The sequence below is a fragment of the Notechis scutatus genome, chromosome 15 (assembly GCF_049901735.1).
Source record: "Notechis scutatus isolate UNSWTSFEM ecotype Mainland chromosome 15, rNotScu1.2, whole genome shotgun sequence".
Classification (NCBI taxonomy): Eukaryota; Metazoa; Chordata; class Lepidosauria; order Squamata; family Elapidae; genus Notechis; species Notechis scutatus.
In genome coordinates, this window is record NC_142023.1 from 9,739,224 (window position 1) to 9,758,296 (window position 19,073).

General features: G+C 47.6%; 2 protein-coding genes across 2 annotated transcripts in view; one reads left to right on the plus strand and one right to left on the minus strand.

The window, feature by feature from the left end:
- The window catches only part of RALGDS (ral guanine nucleotide dissociation stimulator), a 46,856-nt gene extending 39,017 nt beyond the window's left edge, over nucleotides 1-7,839 (plus strand). Inside the window, 6 exon segments of the mRNA XM_087944126.1 lie at nucleotides 122-243; nucleotides 719-814; nucleotides 1,362-1,617; nucleotides 2,490-2,735; nucleotides 3,211-3,325; nucleotides 4,986-7,839. Of these exon segments, the coding sequence (XP_087800252.1) occupies nucleotides 122-243; nucleotides 719-814; nucleotides 1,362-1,617; nucleotides 2,490-2,735; nucleotides 3,211-3,325; nucleotides 4,986-5,161 (1,011 nt within the window). The 3' untranslated portion in view covers nucleotides 5,162-7,839.
- Nucleotides 7,840-9,636: 1,797 nt separating this feature from the next.
- CEL (carboxyl ester lipase) lies at nucleotides 9,637-17,489 on the minus strand. Its single transcript, XM_026687297.2, has 10 exons — nucleotides 17,345-17,489; nucleotides 15,893-16,015; nucleotides 15,310-15,507; nucleotides 14,580-14,710; nucleotides 13,738-13,845; nucleotides 13,247-13,364; nucleotides 12,708-12,894; nucleotides 11,802-12,005; nucleotides 10,582-10,779; nucleotides 9,637-9,811 (listed from the first exon to the last, which is right to left on the minus strand). Exons 1-10 carry the CDS (start codon nucleotides 17,421-17,423, stop codon nucleotides 9,637-9,639), a joined length of 1,521 nt encoding a protein of 506 aa, XP_026543082.2. The 5' UTR covers nucleotides 17,424-17,489.
- Nucleotides 17,490-19,073: the final 1,584 nt, after the last annotated feature.

The window sequence follows — 19,073 nt, forward strand, 5'->3', positions numbered from 1 at the left end:
ATTTTCACAAGAGGTTTTTCAATCAAGAGTTTTGATTAAATCCACCCTCCCTTTGCCGCTGCTTTGAAAGTCACGTTTCTGGGTCGTTTTGTTTCCTTGAACGCCTTCCTTCTTCCTGCAGGAGTTCGAAGTCATTGTCCAGATCAAGTTGCTTCAGTCGGCTTGCAATAATTACAGCTTCAAGAAGGACGAGCGGTTTGGGACGTGGTTTCACGGCGTGGAGCGGCTCAGCGAAGCCGAGAGGTAAGAAGGGCGCCTGTCTTCAACGGGGCTGCAGGTGAAGGTTTCTGTGGGTTTGTCTCTCTCTTCCCCTCTCCGCCAGTTTCTTGCTCACGGGGTGGAAAGTTGAGGAGTTGGCCTGTAAAGCCAAGAAATATTTTTGTGTGTACGTGTATCCTGCCTGGTTATTTTTGCAAATAAGGCTGCAAACCTTACCAACACACCTTCCTCCTCCTATTTTTCAACGACTCCTGTGAGGTGGGTTGGGCTGAGGGAGGTAGACTGGCCCAAAGTCACCCAGATGCCTTTCATGCCTAAGTCGGGACTAGAACTCACCGCCTCCTAGTGATTGGCCCCAAGTCACTCAGCCAGTTCTTGTGCCTAAGTCGGGACTAGAACTCGCCGCCTCCTGCTTTGTAGCCTGATGCCTTAACCACTAGACCAAACCTCCTACAAGTGGGTCTCCATGCTTACAGTCCGCTCTTCCCTTTGCTTTCAGCTACGGCCTTTCGTGTGAAATCGAACCCTTGTCGGAGTCGGCCAGCAACACGCTGAAAGCCAAGAAGAACACAGGCATCATTAAGCGGTGGAGCGAGTAAGTGGGGAGGGTGGGGGCCGGAGGGTCTTCAGTGCCACCCTGGCTTCTTGTCCTGCCTTCAGGTGCTTTGGAGAAGAGGCTGACCCCCCCCCCTTTTCTTAGGGGCAGCCCCTCAAATACCGGAAGACGGCTATCATATAGTTCCCTGCCTGTCTTCTCTCATGGTTTCCTAGGCAGCGTGTCCCTCCCTCCTTTCCTTCCTTCCTTCCTTCCTTCCTTCCTTCCTTCCTTCCTTCCCTTCCTTCCTTCCTTCCTTCCTTCCTTCCTTCCTTCCTTCCTTCCTTCCTTCCTTCCTTCCTTCCTTCCTTCCCAAGGCTCTTTCCAGCTCTATCCTTCCTTCCTTCCTTCCTTCCTTCCTTCCTTCCTTCCTTCCTTCCTTCCTTCCTTCCTTCCTTCCTTCCTTCCTTCCTTCCTTCCTTCCTTCCTTCCTTCCCCCAGATCGTCACACAATCTACTACAGGGCCACTCTTCCCACTCAAGGTGGGAGCCAGCCCTATCCAACCCGCCCCCGCCAGCCCTTCTCCTGATTCTCTTCTCCCCACAGCCGACAGGCCCCCAGCACCGATTCTTGTGCCAGCGGCAGCTCCCACTCCAAGTCCTTTGACCAGTTGAAGTGTGGGCCATATCTCTGCAGCAGCGACGGGGCCGATTCGGTCAGCATCACCTCGGCGGGTTCCAGCAGCTCCGACGTGGAAGAGATCAACATCAGCTACATTCCTGATTCGCCCGAAGTTCAAGAGAAGAAGGTACAGGACCACCACCCTCTGGGATCCACTCCTGCCCAGGGGGTCAGGCGGCAGGTGCGCCCCATTTCATGGGGGGGAGGAGGGCTTTGATGTGGGGAATCAGGGAACTGAGAAGTTGAGGTGTTCCTCTTGGTGCTTTTGAAGAGAGGCGGAGGGCAAGAAGAAGGGGTGGAAGAAGGTAATAGAAGATGTTTAGAGGTGGTTTGGAGAGTCCCTCACCAAAACTATCCGTTGCGGCCTGTTGGCCACCAGCCCCTCCAGCAGCCGAATCAGAGGAGGAAAAGGTGTGGGAGTCACAGTCAGCAAGACAACCTGAGAGCTCTGAGGGGGAAGAAGGAATGGAGCTGTAAGAGAGACAGAGGTGGGCCGTCCGTCAGCCCTCAGATGGAGAGTCAACAGCCCCAAGGGTTGGAGGTGGCTGATGAGGAAGAGGAGGAACAGCTGAGTCCAGTGCCTGATACAGGGATGAGCAGAAAGGAGAGGAGAGGAGAGCAGTGGAAATCTATAGGCCGGTCCTCGGGACGGAAGAGCCACTGCTGCTAGCGGAGCCCCACCGTAGTTCTGGGGATAAAAGGCAGGGGGTGGAGATGAATAGATGTGACAGACAATTCAATTTTGGGCTTGACACAGACAATTATTCCTCTCCTGGACAGACTTATTAGCCTGCGGTGAGAGAGAAACGTTTTGCCGGGGCTACCGGCGCTCCTAATTAAAGGCATCTTTTGAGTTCACTTCAGAGGGTTTGTCGTGTTTGGGCAGCCGGGGTCAGAAGACTATCTTCTCAGCTTCTTCCTCATCCTTCTGGACCATGGTGGGTCCTGTTGTAGGCACCATGAAGACCTCTCCCAGCCAAGGGCAAAGGATAGTTAGGTCGTTCTTGTTGACGTGATAACTGACCCCGTCTTTCCTTTCTCCGGTCTACAAAGTTTTGGGAATCTACCTCGCTGAGCTCCTTGGATACGTCGGGTGTTGGGTCAAGTTCAAGCAGCGCTTCTTCATCGTCCGTCTCCTCCACGCCAGTGACAGTGTCCCGTACGCACAAGCGCTCCGTCTCGGGCATTTCCAGCTACTCCTCCCTCTCGTTACCTCTTTATAACCAGCAGATCGACGATTGTTGTATCATCCGAGTCAGCTTGGCGGTGGATAACGGAAACATGTACAAAAGTATTTTGGTAGGTGCCCCGTCTTTGCCAGGGGCGAGAAGGGCTGGGATAATAACCTAGCCCGAATTGAAATGTGTCTCCATTGATGAGACTTCAGCGGATGGACATCGGTGTGGGAACCACCGCTAGTGAAAGTCTTACACTTTCTCTTCTGGCACACCCACGAGAACATCTTTGTAGCTCGGGGTTAAACGGTGGTGGGGTCCTTGGTGCTCTCTGGGCGTGGTGGTTTTCTTGCAGACGTTTCATGACCCAGCTAGGGAACATCATCAGGGCTAGCGATGAATAACATTGATGTTATCCACTTTGGGTAATGAAACGTCCGCAAGAAAACAACCACGCCCAGGGAGCACCAAGGACCAGCTAACTTCATCAGCGCAACATCTAGAGACCATAGCAGCCACCTTAGCCACGAACTTAAGGAAACTTGGCTTCACTTCACTGTGTGCCTAAAAGTGTACCTCTTTTAAACACGCCCTTCCAGGTGACAAGCCAGGATAAAACCCCGGTGGTGATTCGCAAAGCTATGGCCAAACACAACCTGGATGGAGATCGGCCAGAAGATTATGAGCTCATCCAGATCATCTCGGAAGACAGAGGTACAGAAGACAGCAGAAATGCCATCTGGATTCTCCGATTTATTTAATGCTCTTTGTTTAGTTATTGTGTTGGTTAACTTTTCCCCAAACTTTATAACTCAATATATATGCTCACTAAGAAAAGGATTTTTGGAAATGACCCTCAGAGCATTTAGAGTATTTCCTATATTATTATTATTAACACGCTCTGATGCTAAGGAGTTCTACTCCCCCTCCCCACCTGAAAAAAAGAAATCCCTTCCAAATGCAAAACACAAGCAGAGGAGTTGCAGTTTCAGTTTCACAGCAGCACCAAGCAGCTTCAGTACAGAACAGTTGAGCTAAGCCACGCCCAGGCTCCTTGCTGTCTCCTTCTTGCTCATACAGCAAATACTGTTTCACTTTCCAAACAGCCCTCAACTCTCTCAAACACTGGCAGGATGCTAGCCAGATGAATACTGATGGATGCTGGTAGGCAGAGGCACAATTTTTTCCCCCCTTATTTTCCTCCCCAAAAACTAAGCCCGACCACATAGTTTAGAATAGAATAGATAGAATTGAATTCTTTATATAGTTTCGTAGCGAAGCACGAGTATGGAGTGAGTCTGTCTATCTATCTATCTATCTATCTATCTATCTATCTATCTATCTATCTATCTATCTATCTATCTATCTATCTATCATCTCTATCCTATCTATCTACCTACCTATCCATCTCCCTACCTATCATCCATCCATCCAACCATCTTTCTTTTCTTTATATCTCTATATCTCTCTCTTTTTTCCTTCCTTCCTTTTTTTCTCTCCCTCCCCCCTCTCCCCCCTCTCTCTATATAGACCATCCATCCCTCTTTCTTTCTTTCCTTTTCTCTCTTTATCATCCATCCCTTTCTTTCTATCTATCTATCTATCTATCTATCTATCTATCTATCTATCTATCTATCTATCTATCTATCTATCTATCTATCTATCTATCTATCTATCTATCCATCTATCTATCTATCTATCTATCTATCTATCTATCTATCTATCTATCTATCTATCTATCTATCTATCTATCTCTATCCTATCTATCTACCTACCTATCCATCTCCCTACCTATCATCCATCCATCTTTCTTTATATCTCTATTTCTTTCTTTCTTTCTTCTCTCCTCCCCCTCTCCCCTCTCTCTATATAGACCATCCATCTTTCTTTCTTTCCTTTCTTTATCATCCATCTTTCTTTCCTCTATCTATCTATCTATCTATCTATTATCTATCTATCTATCTATCTATCTCATCTATCTATCTATCTTCTATCTATCTATCTTCTATCTATCTATCTATCTATCTATCTATCCTATCTATCTATATTCTCTATTATCTATCTACATCCTCTTCTATCTATATTTCTATTTATCTATCTACCTACCTACCTGCCTGCCTACCTATCTTATCTATCTATCTTATCTATCCTTTCTTTCTTTCTTTCTTTCTTTCTTTCTTTCTTTCTTTCTTTCTTTCTTTCTTTCTTTCTTTCTTTCTTTCTTTCTTTCTTTCTTTCTTTCTTTCTTTCTTTCTTGAAATGCAAAGGCTGGTTTTGCACGCTTACTAACGAGAGCGTAGTTATCGGCTCAACCAGGAATCTTAATTTTTCTTTATTCCCCCTCTCTCTCGTTCCCCCCCAAAACACCCACTAGAGCTCAAAATCCCTGACAACGCCAACGTCTTCTACGCCATGAACTCGGCCGCCAATTACGACTTCATGCTCAAGAAGCGAGGTTTCTCCAAGGTGATCAAAATCAAGCACGGCTCCAGCTCTACCCTTCCCCGGGTGAAACAGAAAGGCCTGAAAATCGCCAAAGGCATCTTCTAACCAGGGAAGGGGAGGCCTTCGCCGTCTCCCTCCCCGCCTCCCACGGACTCTGCCCACCCTGGGACCCTTCTGGGTCTTAAGCCACACCCTGGGATGTGTGTGTGTGTTTGTGTGTGTGTGAGAGAGAGAGAGAGAGAGGATGAGGCCTCGAGTTGCGTAGCCTCTTGGATTTTCGCCTGGGAACGTTGGAATGTTGGTGAGGTCTTCAAGACGTCGGGACAGACGAGCTTTTGCAGACCTCTGAGCATGTGGGATGCACCGGCAGAAGTTTGCCTTTAAAAAGATGTGTATTGCTGGGTTCCCCCCTCCCCCACCTCCAGCCTGGAGGGGGGGGGATTTTTAGCCTTTTAAAATAAATGTAAAAACCCAGAAAAAATACAAAAAAAAAAAAATACAGATCCACCTCTCAAGGTCTAAGGACTCCACCGAACTTTCCCGTCCACCGTTCTGCCTTATCTTCTGTTGACCAACAATGCTGGTGCGAGCAGCGACTTCTAAATGGTTTTCTTCCTCTCCTTCCACCCTGACGGTACCGGAAGAGCCAGGAGGTGGATTTGGAGAGAGCGAGAGAGGAGTCGAAAAATGCACTTTTTTGCAGTCCGGGGAAAGTGGAAATTCCCTGTGGGGAATTTGAGGCACGGGGGGGCTTCTCCAGCTGAAGATGGCCTTTGGGATGCCAGACCAAGCCACCAGATAATGAACTTCTCAAATTTTATTTTTATTTTATTTTTTTAATTATCTGGCCTTTTCATTTTCTTGAAGAAGAACCTGCACCAAAGATCTAACAGCACTGGTTATTTTGTTTTGTTTTCTCAATCGTCAGATCCTCGGCTAGGAGTAAAACAACAGCAACAAAATGCTTAGCTTTTGTACAGACGTGTGTAAATAAAATTTGTGGATTGTATGAAGAATTGGGGGGGTGGATGAGAGCTCTAAAATGTGAGGCCACCCCTTACCGCTAGCCCCAATTTAGGTTCCTGACCCGGATGGACAAGTGCCACTTTTGTGTTGACGCGGACTTCAGCCTGACTATGAAGCAGCTTCTGTGACTTAATGGGCTCAGAAATCCTTTTGTTTTTTCTTTTTGTAAAAAAAACAACAACCCTCAACAAGAATCAACCCCACTTTCGTGAATTTACTAATTCCCTCGATATTTATTGTTTGTAAATAGCCCGGTTGGATTTATACAGTTTACTAACCCCGTCTAAAAAGTTTCTTTTTATTTTCTGTTTTTTTAAAAAAAGGCTTTTGGGAAGAGGGAGGGGGAGTTTAGGTGTGAAAAGAAGGGTGCAGAAACCCTGGTTTTAACAACAGTCGGGTTGTTTCGAGAGCTGCTTGGTTTGAGTGCAAAGAGCCGGAGGAATTCAGGCAAGGAGGTGTAGGGTCTCCCGCTTGGGCAGGGGGTTGGACTAGATGACCTATAAGGTCCCTTCCAACTCTCTATCTGTCTTTAAAAGAGGGACAGAGAAATACCTCTGCTTTTTTTTCTTTTAAACCCCCAAATGCACCAAGGCTTGATAAAGTCATCCCTAAAATTGCAAAACAACAATAACAACAACAAAACCCACAGGGATAAGCCGCTGTTTTGCAAAATGGCTTCTTTTGCAGCCCAGAATTCAGTGCCAAGAGACAGCTAGGAGGGAGATGTCTTTAACAGTGGGGAAAGTATTGCTCCCCACTTCTTCCTGATGCCTCGAAGGCAAAGGCACGCAGGGAAATCTGAATTTTGCCGTGAAAACAAACGTGCTTTGAGATCTCTTGACGGTTCCTGTCTCTTGGCAAGAATCCTCTGGCCCCATTCAAATCTAGAGGAGATGTCAGTGGCCGTGGCTCCATCGGGCAACGAAAATCTTGAGTTTCCAAGCCATCTGGCCAGGAATCTGGGTGAAGAGCGGCTTCTCCTTGCTGTCAGGATCCTCCCCCAAAAAAAACGGGGTACCCCATTTATTTTTCTAGCCTGTTTAGCAGGATGATGCTTAAAAGAGTTTGCTTCAAGACACCCAGGAATAAAACCAGCTCCTGACACCAATGGGGGTTTCTCCCCCCCGCCTGCCTATGAAGGAAAGGGATCGTCTTCCGGAAGGCAGAGAGGAGGAGGTCCCTCCTTCCCATCTTTTTTCCTCCTTCCCGACATTTCTAGGATCTGTGGCTTTGATGAATTCCCCGGCGCCCTAAGAAGACAAGCAACGCTGATTTTTCTAGTCTCGCTTGTTTACCTTTCCTTGTCTCAGGGAGGCTGGGGGGATTTTGTGGCCTCCTGTTCAGCTGCTTGGCTGGGAGGAAGGAAGGGGGCTCCAGGGGTACTTTCTACCTGGAGGCCACCTTCTCTCTGTTGATCAACCAGGTGAGCGCTTTCTGCCCCCTTCCTCAAACTGGCAAGGATTTGCCTTCCTTGGGGCCACACGCCGTTCCCTTGGCCATACCGAGATGCTATTAAGGGGTGTCGGACTTTCATCCTGCCCTAAATATTTTTAGCCTTTTTCCCCCCTCCTTCTTCTTCCCCCTGCTGGAAGTTGGCTTCAGCAGGTTTGTCTCCGTCCAATTCCACAACCACAACAGTGTGGGGTGTGTGAGTGAGCTGTCTAGGCGAGGTCTCTTTTGTACCTATTTCTGTGAAGTAGCAACACTTAACGCTGATGTAAGTAGCCTTTTTGATTAAAATAGAAACCTGACACATCCGCCGTCTTGTTTGGGTGCCTCTCTTGAGAAGATTTCGGCCCTGGGCTTCCCGAAAGAATGGTGTTGGGGCAATATAAACCGTATTCACTGACAATTTGAGTTGAGGAATTGAACTCGCCAAGAGCATTATTTGTTTACTCGGTGCTCTCTTGAACTTGGTTTGGGATGGTTGGGTTTTTGTTTTTTTTTCTTGGCAGACGTCTCATTACCAAACTAGGCAGCACCATCAGGGCTTTGGGGAGTGAAGGAAGGTTGTGCGGTCCTTGGTGCTCTCTGAGCTTAGCCGTTTTCTTGGCAGATGTTTCGTTGCCAAACTAGGGAATCTAATCAATGCTAGAAAGGAGCAGGGTTTGCTTTCTGTTTCTATACAGCAGCTTTGAGCTCAGCTGTTTTCTGGCAAATGTTTAGCTACCCAACTAGATAACGTCCTCAGTGATAGAAGAGATTGGGTTTGTGGAGAGGAGGAGGAGGAGGAGAAAAACAGTGGGGCTCTTGGCGCTCTCTGAGCTTGGCGTTTTTCTTGCAGACGTTTTATTACCAAAGTAGGGAACATCATCAGTGCTAGAAGGGTGTGGGGTTTGCAGGGAGGAGGAGGGGGAGGGGGAGGAGGAAATGATGTTCCCTAGTTTGGTAATGAAACACCTGCAGGAAAACTACCAGGCTCGAAGTGGAGCAAGGACCCCACAAACTGAACTTATTTGGGGGGACTGAGAGGAGTTGGAGTCTAACCCCAGTTAAATAAGAAATTGGGTGCCTATTTATGCTCTTAGGGATGACCAGAGAAAAAAAAAGGAGTATAGATAATATGCCTTTAGTGGAGCAAGGTTTAAATTCTGTTCACCGGAGCTGCGTGGCGCTTCTGATCTCCCTTGAAAGCAGCTGCATCTTTTCCTCCAATAAAGACGCGGGTGCTTTAAAGAGTTGTCAAGAATTGCCCCAGGAACCCCTATTCAATGTGCTGCAAAACTCCGTTCCCCTCTTTTCAGACCTGAACTGCCAGACAGCCGGGTATTTTCCCCCAAAAAAATTAATGGACTGGATTTCACTGAGAGAGTAGGGGTGTTTTCCCCAATCCATAGAGATGCTGGAATTCGGGACCTTTGCAGTGTTGTGGGCAGCCAGTGGAGCTGGCGGCAGACTCGGGACAGTGAGGAGGTTGGGGAGGAACGTGGGCCAGTCCCGGAGTCTGGGGAAGGCTCGGATGAGGGCTCTGCATCGGAGGCAGAGATGGGGCCAGGGCCGTCCAACAGTTATCAGCTGCCTTCAGAGTCAGAGATCAGTGGGGAAGAAGAACAGCTGGAGCCTGTTCCCAGTGCGCGCATGCACAGAGCTGCCAGAAGAAGGGAACAGCTAAGGAACAAGGGTCGACTCGGGAGTAAAACCATAGGTGGATGGTGAATGGCCCCTCCCAGAGGGAATAAAGAGGAGCGAAAGGGGAGTGGGGTTTGCAGGAGACAATTAGTTCAAGACATGAGGGTGAAGATCTGTTCCTGACTTCTTGCCAAGTAATTGCTGCTACAGAGTGGCGTTTGGAAGATATCGGCCTGGCAGCTCTCCCAGTCTGATAAAGGTCTGGAGTTGTAAAATCTCTTGACAGACTGTTTGCCAGGACTTTGCTGGAGAGGAATTCGCTGTAACCTAAATAAAAGGGGTTTTATCGGGTCGGTCAGAACACGCAGGCAGAAGAAATGGGGAGGATTTCAGTAGAGTGAGATTTGTTTATTGGAGCAGAGGACGTGGTTCTGGTTGTTGTTCTCTGTTGTTTTTTTAAAAAATGATCCCTGCTTTGGTGCGATTCAGGCATCGGGGAGATTGCGGTAAACCACGTTCCAGAAGTTGACGTAAAGGGCCCGCAGGCCTTGTTTCACCGACTGGTAGTTGATCTTGTGGTTGATATCCAGGTAAAAGCCGTTTTCGTTGTCGTAAGGCACCCAGGCGATGGGGACTTTGGACTCTCCTTTGTTAGGGTCACTAGAGGGGAGGGGGACAAAAAAAAATATCACACCAGCTTCATTAGTTCCTGTACGCGACACGGAAAAGAAAATAGAGCAGACGAAGGCAGGGGAAGAGTCTTCCCAGCTGGTGTTTTCTAGATTGAAGACATGACGCTGTTGGCTTTTTAGTTTTTTTAGGGCACCTGTTGCCAGAAGGACCCTGGGAAAAACCTTCCAAGGGGGGACACTGGGAACTTTCTAGGGCACCCATTCTGTCTGCCTGTCCATCCATCCAACTCTACCTTCTCTATTACTTTTCCTGTCTGTTTGTCTATCTTTCTACCTACCTACCTACCTACCTACATCTTCTCTATATCCTGATCTTTTTTTTATCTTCTCTCTCTCTTTCCATATCCTCTATATTTTTATCTTCTCTATTTGTCTGGCTGCCTATCATCTATCATCTATCTACATCTTCTCTATATTTTTATTTTCTCTGACTATTTCTATCTCTGTCTATCTCTTTATCAACTCTATCTTTATCTCTCTCCATCTCTCTCTCCATCTATCAATCAGATCTTATCCATTATATCTATCATCTATCAATCCATCAATCATCTATCGATCATCTATCGATCATCTTTAAGAACTGCCCTTCTCCCAGAGGGTCTCTGGGCAGTCTACAAGAAAGCACGAAAGGCATAAAAAAACCATTTATGTAACATTTAAAGCGTTAAAAAAAATGGCTTTCGGGGGCCCCCACCAGCCCCATGGCTGCGTCCTCCACTCTGTGCCCCAAGTTCTCACCCAGTTCTGGCGAAGTTGGTCCAATAAGCAATCATGGCTTTGGAGAGGTCCCTGTGCCGGGGCCAGTAACCCAGAGGTGTAGCAAACGGTTTGCCGAAGACGTACTGAATCTCATCTGCGTGATCAGCCCCTACCCATTTGGGATAGACAGGCATTCGTGAGGGCTCGGAAAAGAGGTAGCTGTAGGTCTTGGCGCTTCTGGGAAGCAAAGCAGAAAGAGGGAGGGTCAGACAGTACCACCAGTCCTTGACTTACGGTCACAGTCGAGCCTGACTGTCAGGATTCCCACAGTTACTCCAATTAAATCATGAGCCTTAAACCACACTCCCAAAATTAAAAAGGATTTATTGGAAGTTAACATTTTACGTCCGGCATTTACCTGGGCGTAGCCAACTCTGAGATACGTAATTCACTGTCACCCTTGATCCTGCTTTCACCCCAACCCCTCTGGGTGTATCATCCAACAAAAAAAACTCCATAGCCAAGAGTCATCAATCATGCTCTCCAATTAGATTTTTGCACGGCAGAAGCTTCAGTCATCTAATCAATCTTTGAAGAAAATATGAATGGAATGTACTTTCGATTCCACACTGCCGCCTGCTCTTTCAAACTCCCCCACACTTCTTTTTGTTGACAACTATAAAACGTGTATACAAAATGTTTTATGAGTTGACACTGAGTTTTGCCCCCATTTTTGGACCGTTCCTCCCCAGGGTCGTTAAGCGAAGCACTGCAGTTGCAAAGTTAATAACCCGGCCGTTGCGAAACCCGGCTTAACCCCATTGGCTTTGCTCGTCAGAAGGGCACAAAAATGGGATCACATGGGCCCCCCCAGGACAACGCAACCATCATAAATAGGAATCGGTTGCCGAGCGTCTGAATTTTAACCACGGGGAGGCTGCAAAGGTCGTAACTGTGAACAATGGTCCTAAGTCGCTTTTTTTTTTCCTGTGCCGTTGTAAGTTCGAACGGTCCCTAAACAAACGGTCGTAAGTCAAGGGCTGCCTGTCATCAATGGAACGGCTTGCTTTCTGGGGTTCTGGGTACTCCCAACACTGGAGGTTTTCAAGAAAAGATTGGAGAACCATCTGTCTGGAATGGTCAAGGGTCTCCTGCTTGAGCAGGGGTCAGACTAGATGACCTCCAAGCTCCCTTCCGGACCTTTGATTCTATGCCCGACCCACACCCTCGAGGACCCTTCCCAATCCTCCTCCCCTCACTTGGCGTTTTCTTGATGCAGCTGAAGTGCCCGCTGGGTGGGAACCAGGAAGATGTAGTCCGTCTCCAGGTCCACCACCGTCCTCTTCATGACTTCTTGGTCTTCTGTGCTGCTCCACATCTGCGTGTAGATGGCGTAGGCCTCGTTTGCTCCCGTAGGGCCCTTCTCGACCGTCAGTCCCTGGATTATCCGGTAGAGGTTTTCCCTAGAAAAAGAAAACGAAAGGAATCCAGCATCCCCTGTTGCTCTCCTGGCTGTTTTTAAGAACAATTGCTCTCCCAGCCAGGAAATTCCTCCTTCGTTCTAGGTTGCTTCTCTCCTTGATTAGTTTCCATCCGTTGCTTCTTGTCCTGCCCTCAGGGGCTTTGGGAAATAGCTTGACCCCCTCCTCTTCTTTGGGGCAGCCCCTGAGATACTGGAAGGCTGCTATCCTGTCTCCCCTAGTCATTCTCTTCACGAGACATACCCAGTTCCTGCAACCATTCTTCGTATGTTTTATCCTCCAGTCCCTTAATCATCTTTGTGGCTCTTCTCTGCACTCAAGTCTCAACACCTTTTTTACATCAAAGCAAGAGATCCTATACTGTTTGTCTGAAATAGCGTAGAGTCTCCTACTTGAGCAAGGGGGGTTGGACTAGAAGACCTCCAAGGTCCCTTCCCTTATTCTGATAAATAACCCAGGCAAGATATTCTCCCATTTTCAGGATTATAATTTACGGAAACCTTGCCCTTCCCAGCATAAATATACCCCTTCCCCTTTGGATAGCAAATCCAAGCACACGGTAGTCTGAAGTGAAGGGCCGGAAGGCGGAAGGCAGCAGGTCAGCCCAGCTCAACATCTCCAGATGTTCCACCAGCCTTCCTCTCCCTGCCCGGTGCCCACCCTCTATTCGCCTTCCCTCCTTACGGGGTGATTTTCACCAGGGGGCGGTTGATGGCCGGTAGATCGATGCTGGCAAAGAAATGTCCGTCCATATCATTGATTCCGAGGAGGTAGTCCACATCTGCCGCGTTGGCAAACAGTTTCTTTGGATCATCGGGGATGAAGTCTCCATCCACCACCGGGGTGAAGGCCAGATAATGGACCAAGGGGTCTGTGCAGGGAAGGAAGACAAACGCCCATCGGTTTGGAGAGAGAACAGGAGGGAGGGCATCTCGGGAGGGAAAGTGCCAGCGAGGTGGGAACAAGGTGGAGGTATCGAAAGCATCATGGGAAGCAAGGCGTGGCAGCCAACTTGCCCTCTGAAGAAGCCAGCCAAAGTAGCAGCTAAAAACGTTAAGACTTATGGACTTCAACTCCCAGAATTCTGAGGAACCCTCATTTCAACCCTGAGCCACAAAATATTCTCCTTTATTGGAAGCTCAGCTCTTCCTTTGGGTGGGCTTATGAAACTCTTCCTCCCCTCCCCCCACGCCCCGAGACACGCTTCCCTCGCTCCGTCTTACAGCGCAGGTTGATGACGTCCAGATGATAAGCGAGGGCCAATGTCTTTGGATCCGTAATTCGGAGGCAGTTGGCCAGCACGGTGGTGTTGTCTGTCGGGCAGCCCACTTTCTGCGCAATCTGGAAGGCGGAATCTGTATTTATTTTGGCTGCCGGCAAGAGAACTGATCCTCCTAGGCACGACCCATAACCCTCGGAATGACTCCATTTGGGGAGGGGGCTTTCGAGGGGCCGGAGCCACTCTTGACCGAGGAACTGCTCAGTCTTCCTCTGCATTGGGTCAAGGGTGGTCTCTAGGACCAGCCTTTCAAGATCACCCCCGGAGGACAGCTGTTCCCCTCCCGCCTTCTAGTTTTTACAAGGGGAACAGGGAGAGCATCTTAGGGAAACGCCACTGAATCTCCACCAGCATCTCAGGTAGGTTCAGGGCCAACCTGGACACAACACAGAAAGATGGAATTCCCAAGAAAGTCATGTGCAGGTTGTACTTTACCTTGATAGCCCAGAAAAGGGGGTCCTTTTGGATGGCCCAAGGGCATAGACCGACTCCACTCTGGCTGATGGCCCGCTTGACCAAACCTTTGTTGTACGGTGACAGGGTCTACATGCAGGAAACAGGGAAAGGTTTGGAACTCTATGGTTTCGATTTTAACAGAGCTGTAATTCCTAGGCAATGAATCCCAAATTAATCTGGCTGAGAATGCTGGAGAAATAAATCTAACTAATAAAGAATATTTGTAGCTCAGGGTTGAAGTGAGGGGTTCTTGGTGCTGTTCCGAGCTTGGGGATTTTTCTTGCACTAGTACTGATCTTGTTACCTAGTTGGGTCATGAAATGTCTGCCAAAAAAAACCACCAAGCTCAGAGGTTCTATATACAAACAAAGAGAAAGTCCCACTCCCTTCTAGCACTGATGATGTTACCTAGCTGGGTCATAAAACGCCTGCAACAAAAAACCCCAAGCTCAGACAGCACCAAGGACCCCTCATAAACCTAACTATTCCTTCCAGGAATCATGACTTGATTCCCAACAGACAAAGCGACATGCATTCACACGACACACAAATCCCAGAACTGAATTAAACACCGACTTTGGAATTAGCCGGGCTGGCATAGGAGGCAAAGCAAAACCAGGATTATGCAGATGGTGGTTTGCTTTGGGGAGATTTAGCAGGCCACATGAAACCCGGTGACAATGAAACAAGCATCGTTTTGATGTCTTAAAATGTGTCTCTCTTTGTCTTGGGTCTGCCGCCAATAATTCCTCCCACATTTTCAAAAGAGACCTTAGAAAACACCCACTGCTAGGCAGCCAAGAGTCTTCCAACCTCCTTACCTGTAAGGAGACACTGACAGCACCAGCAGATTCCCCGAAGATTGTGATGTTGTCAGGGTCTCCCCCGAAATTTTTGATGTTTCTCTTGACCCAAGCGATAGCCATGTGTTGATCTTTGAGGCCATAATTGCCTGGAAGGAGAAGGAGGAGGAGGAGGAGGAGGAGGAGGAGGAGGAGGAGGGAGGAGGAGGAGGAGGAGGAGGAGGAGGAGAAGAAGAAGAAGAAGAAGAAGAAGAAGAAGAAGAAGAAGAAGAAGAAGAAGAAGAAGAAGAAGAAGAAGAAGAAGAAGAAGAAGAAGAAGAAGAAGAAGAAGAAGAAGAAGAAGAAGAAGAAGAAGAAGAAGAAGACATGAAGCATTAAGCAACCACTGTTTTCTCTCTTTTATGAAATTATTCATGCTTTATTATTAATCCAGTTAGTTTGGTGTAGTGGTGAAGGCACCGGGCTAGAAACCAGGAGATTGGAAGTTCTAGTCCTACCTTAGGCATGGAAACTGGGTGATTTTGAGCCAGTCCCTTTCTCAATTAAGGAACAGGCAAGGCCCAGCCCTTCCAGAAAATACACCTCCCAAAACTGCAGGGATTTTTCCATGTAACTTGTCAGGAGTCAGGATGGATCGATGGACAAATAAATGGAAACTTTGCGACTAAAAGCAAGTAATTCAAAGTAAAACAATGACGTGTCTTACAAGGGATGGAGAAGAGCAACGTCCTCCAAGTGCTGAACTTACCTGGAAGAGCTTTGTCTCCAGTACTTAGGAAGCCCAACGGACCGAGGCGGTAATTGAAAGTCACCACAATCACTTTCCCGCGGCTGGCAATTTCCTCCCCGTCGTACAAATAATTGTTCAGGAAGTTGGCCCCCTGTCCACCTCCCCAGATGAAGGCCCCTCCGTAAATCCAGATCATCACTGGCAAGTTGGTGGAGACTGGAGCATAAGGAGAGATGGCAAAGCAAAGTGAAAGGTGAAGTGGATGAGAAACACATTTCAACTTGGCTTTCAATGTCCAGATCAATCAACCAGAATAGAACAGAATTCTTGATTGGCCAAATGTGATTAGACACACAAGGAATTTGTCTCTGGTGCAAATGCTCTCAGTGTGCATAAAAGAAAAGATACATTCATCAAGAGTCAAGAATCATCAGGTGCAACACTTAATAATAGTCATAGGGTACAATAAGCAAATCAAATTAAAAAATAAACCAAAGAGTTTGACCCTTCCTTGGTAACTCGTTTCCTGAAAAGGCAGCAGCCGAATAAGGAGTAAAAAATAAAAATTATGGGCGAATTCTACCTTCTAGCATGACCTTACCATGTTTCTTCCCTTGAGGGACCCAGATGTTTAGATACAGGCAATCTTCAGAGCCACGCACATCTGTCTGCTGGAGGGTGGATTGCAGGCAACGTTTCTGGTAGTCCTTGGCCTGAAGTGTGCCTGTGAGACAAAAGACACCACAGAGTTGGTTGTGTATCCCTTCAAGGCAAAGTCTGCTCAAAACTCCAATCTATAACCACCTCCCACATCAACACAGTTTTTAGAGTCCTAAAACTGGGTGCAGGAGGTTTCTACTCGTGTTTTTAATTCTTGGATAACTAGGCAGGCATAATAATCAGAGTGGGAAGCGACCTCGGAGGTCTTCTAGTCCAACCCCCACCCTGCTCAGTCAGGAAACCCTACACCACTTCAGACAAATGGTTATCCACAACATCTTCTTAAAAACCTCCAGTATTGGAACATTCACAACTTCTGGAGGCAAGGAGTTCCACTGGTTAATTGTTCTCATTTTCAGGAAATTTGCTTCTCTCCTGGATTAGTTTCCATCTGTTGCTTCTTGTCCTGCCTTCTGGGGCTTTGGAGAATAGCTTGACTCCCTCTTCTTTGGGGCAGCCCCTCAAACATTGAAAGACCGCTGTCATGTCACCCCTGGTCCTTTTTTTCCCATTAAATTAAACATACCCGATTCCTGCAACCGTTCATTATAATATGTTTTAGTCACCAGATCCCTAATCATCTTTGTTGTGCTTCTCTGCACTCTTTCTAGAGTCTCAACATCTTTTTTTTATCATATGCTGACCAATATCCTAAGTGTGGTCTTACCAAGACATTATAAAGCCGGACTAACACTTCCCGTGATCTTGAGTCTATCCCTCTTATTAATGCAGCCTAGGATTGCATTGGGTTTTTTTGGCTGCCGCCACACACTGTTGGCTCACATTTAAGAGATTGTCTACTAGGACTCCAAGATCCCCCTCGGAGTTGCTACTATGGAGTCCCACTAATACTTAGACCCTATTGTTTGACAAGCAATGACCTTGTCCTAATGCTAGAGGACAGAAGGAAACACAGAATGGTTCCCAAACCCATGCTTTTGGAATAGATACACACACACACACACACACACACACACACACCCTTCCCACAACTTTCTGGTCCTTAAGGATGCAAAAGGATGACTTCAAAAGGCCCTGGAGAAAAATCCAGTGAGATGTAAAAGTGTGTTGTTTCTTCTGCCTCGTTCCCCAAATTTACCAATCCTGCCCCACAATTAAACCAAACCTGGGTAAAGGATGCCAAATCACCCACCCAAATGTAGGTTTGTACAACATGCAGACGTCATTCATCAAAATGGAAGAGACACCCAAACCGTTTAGTTCGAGAAATTTCAGTCTTTTTATTCAAGGCATCCAAGCGACTTCCTTTAGTACGATGGGGATCGGTTAAAAACAGAAGTTAATTCGGTTTCAGGCTCTTTTCCCATCTTACCTGGCCAGCCGGGGTGAGGCTGGGGGTCTTCCAAGGTCTTGGTAGGGGCAGCAAAAGGGATTCCTTTGAAGACATCCATATAATCTCCCAAAAGGCCCAGTTTTTTGTTGACACCTTCCACAAACCCGCCTTCGGTGTTTACGATGCCCAGCTACACTCCGGCCACAAAAGGGAAGAAGCGTGTGGTTAATTCTTGCATCAAGACAGACTGAACAGAACAGAGCTGGAAGGGATCTTGGAGGTCATCTAGTCCAGCCCCCCCCCACCCAAGCAGGAGACCCTACACCATTTCTGACAGGTGGCAGTCCAGTCTCTTCTTGAAAGCCTCCAGGGATGAAACTCCCACAACTTCCGAGGGCAACTTCTGTTCCATGAGTTGGTTGTTCTCACTGTCAGAAAGTTTCTCCTTATCTCCTTGTTCAGTTTCCATCCATTATTCCTTGTCTGGCCTTCAGGTGCTTTGGAAACTAGCTTGACCCCTTCTTCCTCTCTGTGGCAGCCCCTCAAATATTGGAAGGCTGCTATCATGTCTCCCCTGGTCCTTCTCTTCCCAAGACTAGCCAGGCCCAGTTCCTGCAATTGTTCATCGTACGTTTTAGCCTCCAGTCCCCTCATCATCCTGGTTGCTCATCTCTGCACTCTTTCCAGAGTCTCAACCTCTTTTTTATAGTGTGGTGACCAAAACTGGATGCGGGACTCTAGGTGTGGTCTTACTAAGCCTTTGTGGAGTGGTGTTAGTACCTCCCTTGATCTCGATTGTATCTCTCTGTTAATACAACTTAGGATTGCATTGGCTTTTTTGGCGGCTGCTGCACACGGCTGGCTCCTATTTAGCTGGTTGTCCACTAGGACTCCAAGATCTCTCACACAGTTACTGCTATTGAGCCTGGTTTCACCCAGTCTATATGTGTACTTTTGGTTTTTCTTGCCTAAGTGGAGGACTTTACTTTTCTCCACATTGAATTTCGTCAATAATAACGTCAGCATTCCTACCGATTTCAAAGAGAGAAACCCAAAGGGGCAGCTCAGGCTTCTAGATTAGAAACCCTGCTTGATTTTGCCCCGAAGATTTCCCATACAGGTAGTCCTCGACTTAACGACCACAACTCGGCCCCAAATCTGTCGCTGAGTAAGGCACTTAAGTGAGCTTGCCCCGTTTTACGACCTTTCTTGCTGCAGCGGCTAAGCGAATCCACGCAGTCGCTAAGTGAGTGAACCCGGCTGGCCGAGCGAATCTGGCTTCTCAGTTGACTTTGCCAAAAGGGGGAACCAACCGCGTGACGTAGCAATGGTCGTCAGTATGAATCAGTCGCTAGGCGCCTGAATTTTGATCCCCCCTGACCGGGGCGATGCTACGAAAGGTCGTTAAGTGTGAAAAACAGCCATCCCTTCTTTTTTTTTTCAGCTCTCAGCGGTTGTTATAAGTCGAGGACTACCGGGACGTTCCTTAGTTAGCTGGAGGTTACCTTTGCAGCTCCTGCTGCCTGCAGCCAGAAGAGGACAACAAAGCCCAGAACAGCCCAGCGATTCATGGTGAAGTCCGAATGTGCTGCTACATTCCAGACCGATGGCTTTATAGTCTAGGTCCAGCCCCATATCTACGGCAACTCAAGGGCACTGGTGTCGTTCCCCACAGCTGAAAAACTGCTGGGACCGTTTCCTTGCTTCCTGCCAAGTTTTGCAGGGAAATATCCAAGATAAATCCAATAAATGGAAGAAAAAAAACTTT

What these genes read in the sequence shown, in the direction of transcription:
- CEL (XM_026687297.2), bottom strand. Translation starts at nt 17,423, where the DNA reads ATGGATGTCTTCAAAGGAATCCCTTTTGCTGCCCCTACCAAGACCTTG. An exon ending in TGGAGACAAAGCTCTTCCAG is followed by an intron (nt 14,711 to 15,309) that starts GTAAGTTCAGCA and finishes TTCTCCTTCCAG; the next exon opens with GCAATTATGGCCTCAAAGAT. An exon ending in GGACGTCATCAACCTGCGCT is followed by an intron (nt 12,895 to 13,246) that starts GTAAGACGGAGC and finishes TTCCCTGCACAG; the next exon opens with ACCCCTTGGTCCATTATCTG.